The sequence below is a fragment of the Amphiura filiformis genome, chromosome 17 (assembly GCF_039555335.1).
Source record: "Amphiura filiformis chromosome 17, Afil_fr2py, whole genome shotgun sequence".
NCBI classification, from domain to species: domain Eukaryota; kingdom Metazoa; phylum Echinodermata; class Ophiuroidea; order Amphilepidida; family Amphiuridae; genus Amphiura; species Amphiura filiformis.
Window position 1 is genome coordinate 40,657,931 of NC_092644.1, and position 12,645 is coordinate 40,670,575.

The window sequence follows — 12,645 nt, forward strand, 5'->3', positions numbered from 1 at the left end:
ATGTCGGGTAATACAAAGGTCATGAAAACGTTTTAAAACGTTTTGTATGAAAACACATTGCAATAAGATTTTTAAAATGTTGTCAAAGTGCTATTGCAGAATATTTTTTGCAAAACACTTATATAATATTATGTTACAATATTTGCAGCAAGTTTCGAAAAATGTTTTTGAATGTAATGAAAATGTTTTATACCCTTTATATAACCCGACATTTAAACGTTCTCAGCCAACCTTCTCTAACCTTTTGCAAATAATGTTGAAAACGTTGTGTTTGCTGCAGGGTAGTTATTTTTACGTCAATTTTTCCCATTGAATTGGGATGGCTAAGCCACGTCGTATATAGGCCCTTATAATGTACCACCTATCTTCTCACATTTTCCCTTTTCGTCATTTCCACTTAATCTATTCTTATAAAATAACACGATACACTCTTAAAAATGTTTTACTCAACTTGAGTAAAAGGTCACAACTCAACAAAATGAGTAACAAAATACTCAAATTGAGTAAATAATACCCAACATTGAGCTTATATTGATAAATAGTACCCAACATTTAAAAGGGTATTATTTATTAATATGAGTTCAATGTTGAGTAGTATTTACTCAATTTGAGTATTTTGTTACTCATTTTGTTGAGTTGTGACCTTTTTACTCAAGTTGAGTAAAATATTTTAAGAGTGTATGAATCTATTTGATTCCTTGTTAGTTATATGTCATACATTTTTCGACAATATTCTCGTGAACGGTCGTCATGCAGAGATCTGGCACAATTTGTTCACTCTATGTAATATGTCTATGCAACATTACACCAAGTTGCTTTTTGTTCCTTAATATATTTTCGACCCAGTTAAAGCCAATGCCTACGTCTTTACATACATTTTGATATATTTCTTTTAATCTTTACATTTCAAACGAGACTTTTACAGAATAGAATTCAAATGTTACGCACAAAGCTGTTAAGGTCTTGTGCATGCTACGCATGTTTTAATTGACGGCCAAAAAGTGCCTAAACTGTCGCATATCTCTGGTTTGTTGAATGACGAAATGTTAAAGAACAAAAAATCTGTTTTACCAGGATTGCAATGGTCTATATTCAACAAGAGATATTATGTTACTTTTTATAGTGTTTCTATACACTCAGAAACGACAATTAGACCCAATAATGTAACATCAAATAATGATATTTGTCAAATGAATTTTTTTGACAAGTCATTACCACGGAATCCATGCCATTTACGGGGGCACTGAACAGTAACATTCGTTATTGAAATGCCTGCGCCGAGGCTGTATAGTCCGAGCAATCGATGGAGTGATATAAATTGTTTGGCGATGAAGCAACATTCTTTAATGTGTATCTTATTTTGGACATGCAGCAGGTCGACACTGTATGTTTTTCACAAATTTTCTTTTTCTTTTTTTTAAAACTCAGCCGGTACTCTTTACGCTTTTCACCTCGTAACATCTGGTTCTCGACATATTGCACTATGGGATAGCTTACACGTCACGGAACCAAATTCAAGTGATTTTCTTCGCATTCATGGGCAACAAGAACATCTCAGGTTTTACATAACATCCTGTAATGATGTCAAACATACATTTTGGGTAAAATACGCACATATTTGACCTAAATATTATGTTTTCTAAAGTGTACTATATCGACGTTGCACTTCCGGGCGCGGAAGCTTACTGTTCAGTGCCCCCTTACGCCGCCTCCATTTAGTTATCGCCCTATGTTTGAGTATTGCCAATATATCTACACGTATACAAAGTTCTAGTTGAATCGGGTTACTCTTTCGGTAGGACATTTTTACTGTAGTCTCCCGGTCTATTTGTATTACCAAGTGCTTTGTACGTTGCCACGATGACGTAACGATCCTTCTTCGTCATTTTTGTCTTGTATATACCAAATTCTGTTGATATACGCCACACCATCTGTGTAAAATGAGTCGTACCTGAAAGACGAAATAGAGTTCTTAACTTAATATAACTTCAAGTTCAAGTTTATTTCTTTTCATCTCAATTCACATCAATGTTACAGAAAATACAAGATAAAGAATACATTATTATATTACTAAGATAAACAATGCGAACATGAAGAAGAGTGAAGAGATGTGGATGCCGCAAAGCGTGAAACTTATTAGAAAGAGTGAGGAAGAGGTAGAAAAAGTCTGAGGGAGTGGTAGACAGATTACGCATAGTGACGAACCATAGCTGGTTATCAACCGGTCCTTTATCGACTGTTTGGAGTGCAAAGCCGGTTTTGCCATTCTTGCTGCCTGCTTTCGGTGAATATAAAGCACTCATGGTTACATGGGGATGGTTTATTGCAAACTACTATTTGACAGTATGCGAAAGTCACAACAAAAATCAAACCAAATCAACTTTATTTCCATATCTCAACAAAAAGAAGATTTCGTCATGCCTTTAAAAGTTTAAAATAAGTGAGAGACAAAGAACGAGAGAAAACGAAGCCATACGGACAGAGAGGAAGGCAGAGACAGACAAACAAACGTACAAAAACAATGACGACAGACAGATAGACGTGTTTACCTTTTTGCCACCTAGCTTGGTCATAGTCATATTTTTCTTCTTCAGCGGCCCATCGTTCTACGACTTCTTCTGCTGAGATATCTTCATCTGTAATCATAATATTCTCCCCATATGCTGTAGAGACAAATAAGTTTTAAAATATTGTAAGTATGCCTTTGAGACAATGATCAATGTCAAAACAATGTTGTGGTATTTGCACAAAACGTTTGGGTTGCATGCACTTACATTTGTGTATGCACTCTAATTTGGTACTACTATTCTTTTTTTTCTAAATAGAATCCTATTTATTTTTGATCCTATAACTATAAGTATTCGTTTTTTGATGAGATATACTGTTCATTTTGGTTAGGTTTATTATCATTTTGAACCGACAATCTTATCAAAATTATTGGTTTCTGTTGCATTTTAACAAGTAACTATTCAAATTGACAAGATCTCTAACTCATTATTGGACAAGATTTTCCATTTCATTTTGACAAGATTCTGTTAAGTCCCCTCTGACAAGTCAAACTTTTCAAATTTGATAATTTTGGTCATTTGTGACAAGAATCTATAATTTTAAAATATATGACAAGATCGCCGTTTCAAATTTAACAATGTAATGTTATCAAATACTATTGATTTGATGAGTTTCTTGTCATTTTGGATGAGTACATCCGATTCATTTTGATTTTCTAAACTTTCAAATCAAGTATGTACTGCACAAATTGTCTTAGCGAGGTTTGGCAATATGCCTTCAACAATAGAAAACTTACAAAAATAGAAGCACGTGTCTTGGCTGAAGACTCAACTTAACACATAATGCTCAATTAAGACATGTCTTCCAGTAAGTCCTGTCTAACCTAAAAAACGGAAAAATTCACGGAATTCGGGGTTTGCTCAAGGAAATTTGAAAATACCACAAAGTAGTGAAAATCTGTGTAAAGTGTCTAACTTTTGTGTTGATTTGCAAAAAAACAAAGAAAAGTGATAATTTAGCAGTAATCAACCATTAAACAATCCATTCTAGCATTTATTCTAGGCCTACGATGCAAGATTCTGTCCGATACAGCTATCAGAAGTACACACAAGACAATTGATGATGCTTAATGTTAATGGGGATGTTGAGGGGAGACTACAGTAAAAAGGTACATAATAATTATATAAGACAAATTACACTTTTAAAAACATGCTTGTATGGGAATGTATGCTCTTTTCAGTGCTTTATAATGTAAAACGGAAAATCACGGAATCGTCCAATTTGTAACACGGAATTTAAATTTTGTAACACGGAAAAATCATGGCTTTAGTCTAACCAGAACACACCAAATCAAGACACGTCTTCCAAACAAGCGTCTTGTAGAGACGCGACTTGTGTCGTGTCTCTAAACTAGCTTCACAGAATGTATCCTGGAATGTGTTTTCAAGCAAGACATAATGATTCTATTTCATATAATTATTTTCTATTACTGAATGCAATGTTTAATTACAAACCTATATTATATTATTAAGGTTACACGAAGAAACGTATAAAAAACGTATAAAAGACGTATAAAGTTGTTCTCTAAAACCGCGTTTTCTCAGCAATCAAATATCGCAGTGAGTCAAATGTTGGTGCATGGATGTATCTTTACATTATTTTTGTGTGTTTATACAAATTTTTAGAATCCGTTTGAAAATCCTTCGTTTAAATCATTTTTACGCACCATGTTCACAAGATCAAAAACGCGTTCCATGCAGTTTTTTTCAAATGTTCGCTCCGTATAAAACCACGCCGAGTGATTGTTTTCTCCTTTTTTGTATTGTACTACAAATCGACCAAAGAATAATGTTGCCATGGGGAAGAACCAAATACAGTACCGATTAAATTTTATTAGCCCGTTTTTGGGAACAATTTTCGAGAATCTTGTACCACAAAACACTGTTATGTTACATTATCGATATCTGGATTGTGGAACGTTAATTTTGATTTCTAACTGCCTACATTATTTCTCAAATGTCTGTCGCTTACTTTACCATTTGAATTTCACTCCAAATTTAAGCTACTTTTACAAAAAACGAGGTTTTTCGCCATCGACGCCTCCGACATTTACAGCGGTGATGAGCTTGTTTATCATAAGAGCCTGTTATGCACTTGTATTTAACCTTAAGAAGATTTGTTTCTTTATACAGCCAGATGTTCTGTTTTACCAGAATAAACTGAAGTAAATGGTTAAATGTTTGCTCGACATTCTTTTATGACGGGTATATGGAGCTAAATTTATTTCAGTTGCAATCATACACCCTATGGAAGACATGACCACAATCTTATTAATCTCTCACACAGGGAGTGTAGGCTTCAAATGGAGTCACCCATTCAGATAACCCTATTTGAAAATGTACCGGTACAGTTCCTGTGTAAAGATTAAAGTCATGTCTTCCATAGAAGCTCATAGAGGAGGATGTATGGATCTCAATTGGAATAGCCCATCATATATAGACTCAGGGTTTCAACAGGTTCGCCGTCGGGTATCACTTAAAGTTTAAAACTGTCAAGCTTTCGTCGGGAGCTCGGACTTCTTCAATTTAGGATAATGGGAGTTCTTCGTGTAGACTGCCCCTTATCTACTGCAGAGCATCACAGTGGGTTGTCCTTGCCCAATAATATGCACATGCAAGTAGATTGCCCCTCATTTACTTAATAAATGGTGGCTCTAAAAAAAGTCGGTATAGTATAGGAGCCCCTTTACTATTAAAGATTCGGTGACTCTGAAACAAAACTTACACTGGCTTTCACTGTGTTGTAAGAAGCCCCTCTCGGCCAGCGTTTCTGCCCAATTTTTAGCTGCCGTCAGTAGATCATCTGAAAATGTGAGTGGTTGTCCTTGGTGTTGAGCTCTCACTTTGTTATGGGCTGTCAAACACTGCTCTTGAAAGTCATCTGTATTGATGAGAAGAAAATAATGGTACATTTAATGTGCAATTTTGAGATGGATCATACCCAGGGAGTCTTTCTGTCTTATAAAATAAGAAAGAAACGTTATAAAATGTCATATTTCCGGTCATTATATATCTTGTTTTATATATTAAATTTATACAACTACAAAATGTTTTGAGGGGAGAGATACTGGTCCCGAGGTGTCGGCCGATTTCGAGGGTGGTGGTCGACATGATAAACAGAGACGCTAAAACTACTCAGTCGTATGGCAAGTATTTTGTGCAATAAAATAGAAATTTGGTCACTCGTTGAAGAACCTAATCTTACTATAATTTGCCTTATGTTGTGTGCGTGCGTGTATGTGTGTAAAAGGCTCCGTCAGTTTTGATCCCAGCCTCGCCAAATTCGCACGGGGGATGCAGAAAAATACGGGGAGTGTCGTAAGCTACCTTCGGTCGAAATCGGAGGTCGAAGGTCAAAGGTCAAATTTTAAACTTGGTCCGATTGGGCTGTAACTCGGTGGGTGGAATCCTTGATGTGAGGGGAATGCGGAGGTCACATTTGGTTGAGATCGGTAAAGAGTTGGGCTCAAAATCGGCGAAAATGTGATTTTTTGTTTGTTTTATCCAAAATCCCATAGTATGGTATTGCACCCTGAATGCCCTCTCGGTTAATCTATAAATAGCTCTGATGATATGCTATGATCAAGCTGATACATGTATAGGCCTTGCACAATATACCAACTCTTGCTATAAAAGTACAAAGCCAATGTGGGTTTTATATTAACCCATTAAATGAAGGAAGAAAGAAAGTGTAGTCAGTAAAACAATAAAAATATATAAATTAATTGATTTAATTAATTACCGGTAAATAAGTGATGTCATCTGAGGTCAAAGGTCATCCAACAGGTCATCCAGGGTCAAATGTCAAAAGGGGTCAACGGGGTGAAACAGTACCCTATCAGCTGGATTGGGCTTAAACTTGGTAAAATAAATCTGAGGAATCAGGCTATGGTATTAAATAAAAGTCCCTAGGATTAGACCTATACCACTTCATGCTGGAGATTGTATTATAAAACCCTTTAACTGAAGAAAGAAATGGTCAGTTAAATAAATACATAAATAAATGAATTAATTAATTAATTGTCATCCGAGGTCAAAGGGCATCAAACAGGTCAAAGGTCATGTGGGTCCGGCTATACGGGGAGTGTCGTAAGCTACCTTCGGTCGAAATCGGAGCTCGAAGGTCAAAGGTCAAATTTTAAACTTGGTCCGATTGGGCTGTAATTCATACAGGAGATCAAGGAAAATACGGGGAGTGTCCTAAGCTACCTTCGGTCGATATCGGAGGTCGAAGGTCAAATTTTAAACTTGGTCCGATTGGGCTGTAATTCATACGGGAGATCAAGGAAAATACGGGGAGTGACCTAAGCTACCTTCGGTCGAAATCGGAGGTCGAAGGTCAAAGGTCAAATTTAAACTTGGTCCGATTGGGCTGTAATTCATACGGGAGATCAAGGAAAATATGGGGAGTGTCCTACCCTACCTTCGGTCGAAATCGGAGGTCGAAGGTCAAAGGTCAAATTTTAAACTTGGTCCGATTGGGCTGTAATTCATATGGGAGATCAAGGAAAATATGGGGAGTGTCCTACACTACCTTCGGTCGAAATCGGAGGTCGAAGGTCAAAGGTCAATTTTTAAACTTGGTCCGATTGGGCTTCTTACTATAATTTGCCTAATGTTGTATGTATGTGTGTATGTGTGTAAAAGGCTCCGTCAGTTTTGATCCCAGCCTCGCCAAATTCGCACGGGGGATGCAGAAAAATACGGGGAGTGTCGTAAGCTACCTTCGGTCGAAATCGGAGGTCGAAGGTCAAAGGTCAAATTTTAAACTTGGTCCGATTGGGCTGTAACTCGGTGGGTGGAATCCTTGATGTGAGGGGAATGCGGAGGTCACATTCGGTTGAGATCGGTAAAGAGTTGGGCTCAAAATCGGCGAAAATGTGATTTTTTGTTTGTTTTATCCACAATCTACAGTATGGTATTGCACCCTGAATGCCCTCTCGGTTAATCTATAAATAGCTCTGATGATATGCTATGATCAAGCTGATACATGTATACGCCTTGCACAATATACCAACTCTTGCTATAAAAGTACAAAGCCACTGTGGGTTTTATATTAACCCAAATGAAGGAAGAAAGAAAGTGTAGTCAGTAACACAATAAAAATATATAAATTAATTGATTTAATTAATTACCGGTAAATAAGTGATGTCATCTGAGGTCAAAGGTCATCCAACAGGTCATCCAGGGTCAAATGTCAAAAGGGGTCAACGGGGTGAAACAGTACCCTATCAGCTGGATTGGGCTTAAACTTGGTAAAATAAATCTGAGGAATCAGGCTATGGTATTAAATAAAAGTCCCTAGGATTAGACCTATACCACTTTATGCTGGTGATTGTATTATAAAACCCTTTAACTGAAGAAAGAAATGGTCAGTTAAATAAATACATCAATAAATGAATTAATTAATTAATTGTCATCCGAGGTCAAAGGGCATCAAACAGGTCAAAGGTCATGTGGGTCCGGCTATGTTGCTGTTATGCATATGGGCATATTGAGCTTAATAATCATTTACGCATACGGGTATCAACTCTAGTGTTTTCAAAAACTGATTTCTTGATCACAAATCTGGTTTGTTGATCAAGGATCCAGGTTTACAGTGAAGATATACCGTAGGCTATGCTGCCCTGCCGGCCATGACAAAAGGAAGTACTGACCAATTTTATACTGTCGAGATATAAGCCAAAAACATAAATTTGTTTGATTTGTTAAATATAGAAGAAAATACTAAAATTACTTGACGATTTATAAACTTATTAAAATAAGTTTATTGGTTGTAATTTATCAAATACAAATAACTCTCTTTAAAGATGATGTCCAATTTGCTTGATATTGTCAAAACAATAGGCAATTATTTGGTCATTGCTTCCTTTTGTTATGGTTTTTCAGAGATTGTCCTATACTTTCTATGTACAAATTTAAGGAAGCAAGTATTCAACATGGGATTTTTCAACTTTTTGGAGATATAACTAAGGTATACTTTTATTCAGGTGGAAGATACTTGTATATAGGTGTAATATAAGCAATAAAACACATTTTGAAAACAATGGTCATTACTTGGTGTTAATTTATGAATACTAAAACACGTAAAAAATATGAAGATGTTTATGTTTTTAAGATCGTGTTAAAAGTGTGCTTGTTTATAGTGTTTATAAATGTTGATTTTATTTTATTATCTATATTATGATTTTTAGACGTGACCATTGATCATATTAATGACAGGTCTACATATATATGAATGCCTGTTTAAATATTGGTCCGTTTTCTGTGAATTCATAAAGCTTGCTGAAACATAAAAATCTATAGTGCATGGGGTTATAACAGAAAGTACAGACTTATTGTATTCATTACCCTTTTCTCTTACATTGGACGCCACCATCCTAGGGTCAACCCTTCTTTTTTTAGTTTTCACTTTTCGAGAGGTTTAATTTGAAAAAATGGGTAACTTTAAAACTATTAGCCCCGGTGTTTGTTTGTTTTTGTTTTGTGTTTTTTTTTTCTTTACTTTTTTCTCTTTTATTTGACACCACCCGGGCCATTTTTGTTTTATTTTTCAGATATTTAATCTACAAACTCAAAATATTAAGGTTGACCGGGGTCTCAGGACTGTGTCACCGTCGGGTAAATAAAGTAATATTTAGGACCAAAAGATTAATGAGTAAGTAAAGTTAATATAGATCTTCAAAAATTGAAGATCTATAGTCTGGTTTGACTAAAGGCTGGGGGCATTTCATAGCTCAGCCAAAAAAAAGTTTATAGCCTTTTCTATTTTGAATAAATGTACTCCAAGATATGTGCTTCTTTCATAATTGGGCTGTTAAAGGTGACATTATGAACTCTTACTATGATGCCAATTGACATCGACAAATATTTCAGGAGATATATTGCCGAGATATAATGCTTATCAACTACTGGAATCATGTATTTGTTGATATTTGATCATGATCTGCATGATGATATAGCTGAAAGCTATTTCTGTCTTCTACATGTGTAGCATATCTTGAAAAGTGTGTGTTAAATTTCGTTGGTGTTGTGGGAACTTATTTGTCAAGATATTTTCCATGTTAAGTGTAAAAAAGAAAACAACTTTACAAATAACTCACTCCCCACGTAACTGCAAAAGCGTTTTATTAAAACCATCAAACTATATACGTACCAGTCTCTGCGAACCAGTAGAAACAATAATTTCAGCAAATTTTGACACGTATTATGTGTAACATATAAAATTGCATAATCTTACAAAACAAAAGTACTGGTAATCAACTCATAATATCCTCAAATCCGTTCTTTGGATATGATAAATAATAAATAAGTGACTAACCACCAATTTATTTCAATTTGTAATTTTTTAACAAAATAGTAGGCCTATATTTCATGTATTATATCTGTTTTAGATTTTTAGCATTACTTTGGTTCCACTGTTAAAATATGTAATGCAAAAGAATGTATAGCTAATCGTATGATGACACACTCAAATTATTCAACCTTGTATAATAGTTATTTCCTCTGTATTACATTGTAATAATTGGTAATGCATGGAAGAATTTTTATGGTTTATGATTATTCAATGCTACAAACAATTTACAGTCAATGTATTCAGAACCCGACATACCTTTCATATTTTTGAATGACCTTTGGCCTTTGTACATTGATCTGTACATGTTTTGGAAGATACTATCTTATACATGTTGCAATGCACTTTACCAGTTGTTGAAATCGATCGTTTCGAGGCAGGCATGTGAGAAAACAACCCCAAGAAACTAATAAATGACGAACCAGTGTAGAACTAAATCAACTAAATTGATCTTTGGAGAAAGGATGGGAAGTTGTTATTTATGGATAGAGAGAAAAATCACTAATCCCCAAGCATAACAGAATGGTTTAAAATTCAGTTACATTTATTTTCAACATGAAGTACAATTAATGACTATTAGTATACGGTAGGCCTGTGTGAATTAAATTGATTTAATATGTTAGTTTAATTAACAGAAATGTACAGCATATGACGGTGAACTCACTAAACTGTAAACATTGTAATTTAATTTTTGGGCACAGGTCTACATATTATTATTAATTGTATAAAACCCCAATATTAATGTTTTCTGTCCGTCATGAAAACCTTGCTGAACCATACAGCATTAATATACAATCTAGTTAGGGACCATTCACAAACACTTGTAATGGGGGGCCTGATGCCAAAAAAAAAAAGGGGGCCTGAAATTTTTGACCCTCCTAGGGGGGGCTTAACAAAATGACCACAAATTTTCCTGGGAAAATTTAATTTATATGCTTTTCTATGGGGTTGACCCATAATTTTCATGTCAAAAGGGGGGGGGGGCCTGAAATTTTCGCGATAATTTTTTTTGCATCAGGCCCCCCTTACAAGTGTTTGTGAACGGTCCCTTAGTATCATATTTTACATGAGACAAAAACGTTGTATAGTATTAAATTCGCCCGGGTAAATAAAGTATGGCATACTTTGCTAATGGTAGTCTGACGATGGTATAAACTTTAAAACCATATTGGTTTTGTTTTGTATAAATTGTTGCTCCAGGTTGTTGCTGCTCAAAAAAGACAATATTTTGTCCTTAAGTGTTTAAGGTCACGTAGGTGTTATAACAATATAATTCGATTCTGAGACGACCATCACCGTGATCACGAAATGCCTTCAAGGTATTCATATATATGTAACAAAACTATATACAGTAGACTGATACAGGTTAACCAATAACAATCGAAACAATACATGTATTTTTGCAGTGTAAAAATTCAAATTAACATCAGCTAAACTAAACATGATTTCATTACCACCACCAACTATGAATCAGAAACATACATGTACATTGCTGTGTGTACGTGTAGGCCTACAGTCCCGTGTTTCAGAAACGGCATCAAATCACAAAGAGGGGGTGTGAATCCCTGTGTGAGCTGTGAATACTGGTAAACTTTGGATCCAATAGAATAATGGTAATATATTACCTCTTGGTAATGATGACACACTGGACATAGATCGTCTCATCTTGCGTGGACTCTCTGGCTTCCCTGCTGCTCCAACCGTCATTTCGTATATGTAATGTTATGATTTCTTGCACAGAATGATCAATATAAATTCAGTTCTCAGTTCTCATATCAGTACAACCACGGAATATCAAAGGAAAATATCTGTGGTACAACTTACGGTAGCTCAACTAAGCTTCAGTTCAACTGTTACCAACTTGATTAGTTCACATACAACCACTTGTAATGTCACAATATAAATCGTAGTATTAGATTAATTGTAGTAATTTATCAAGTACTTCAATTTACTAAAACATTAATCACTCGCAAAAATTGCACATCGTATGGTAGAGAGTGATTAAAATGCCTACTCTATCCTGATTACACGTTCATCTGGAATTCAAAGCGGTGTAGCACCAACGCAAATACAGACACAGTATACAAACAATATGCACAACTGAAAACTATAGAATAAAATTCAATAAGTGCATACCCTGTCCCAGACCCTTAAGCGATACAAAAGATCTCACCAGGTGAGCGCGATAATATGGTGTATATGGATTTGAGGGCAATAGCTGCCAACGGTTAAAAGTTTAACAATTTTTGTTTTTCTTTGCGGAGTTTTAAAAAAACCCGCCAATCGGCATATCCTTTAAGAACTTTTTTCAAGCTGTTTTTTTTAAATTTCAGTCTTAAATATTATTTATTAATATTTAATAATATTTAATAATAATAGATAAATAGTAATAGTAGTATGTACTGAATAATAATAATAATAATAACACTAATAATAATAACAACAACAACAACAACAACAACAACAACAACAACAACAATAATAATAATAATAATAATAATAATAATAATAATAATAATAATAATAATAATAATAATAATAATAATAATAATAAAATAATAATAATAAAAATAATAATAATAATACAATAATATTAATACTAATAATTAATAATAACACATTTTGTAAAATTGGATTGACCCGCACTTTAATTTAGTCATGTCCGAAAAGTTTACGTCCATTCTCTCAAATTGTGAGTCGTGACCCGGTTCCAGATCGGGGCGC

General features: G+C 34.8%; 1 protein-coding gene across 1 annotated transcript; it reads right to left on the reverse strand.

Moving 5' to 3' along the window:
• Nucleotides 1–603: 603 nt before the first annotated feature.
• LOC140137795 (Golgi-associated plant pathogenesis-related protein 1-like) lies at nt 604–12,037 on the reverse strand. The gene is made up of 4 exons (XM_072159566.1): nt 11,547–12,037; nt 5,293–5,448; nt 2,550–2,663; nt 604–1,951 (listed from the first exon to the last, which is right to left on the reverse strand). The coding sequence occupies exons 1-4, from the start codon at nt 11,626–11,628 to the stop codon at nt 1,785–1,787; spliced, it is 519 nt and encodes a 172-aa protein (XP_072015667.1). The 5' UTR covers nt 11,629–12,037; the 3' UTR covers nt 604–1,784.
• Between the last annotated feature and the right edge of the window lie 608 nt (nt 12,038–12,645).

Bases quoted from the DNA above. Each gene is read 5' to 3' on its own strand.
- LOC140137795 (XM_072159566.1), bottom strand. From the start codon at position 11,628: ATGACGGTTGGAGCAGCAGGGAAGCCAGAGAGTCCACGCAAGATGAGA. The intron at 5,449-11,546 runs GTAATATATTAC...TCATCAATACAG, and splicing joins TGTGTCATCATTACCAAGAG to ATGACTTTCAAGAGCAGTGT. The intron at 1,952-2,549 runs GTAAACACGTCT...TTCGTCTTTCAG, and splicing joins CCAAGCTAGGTGGCAAAAAG to GTACGACTCATTTTACACAG.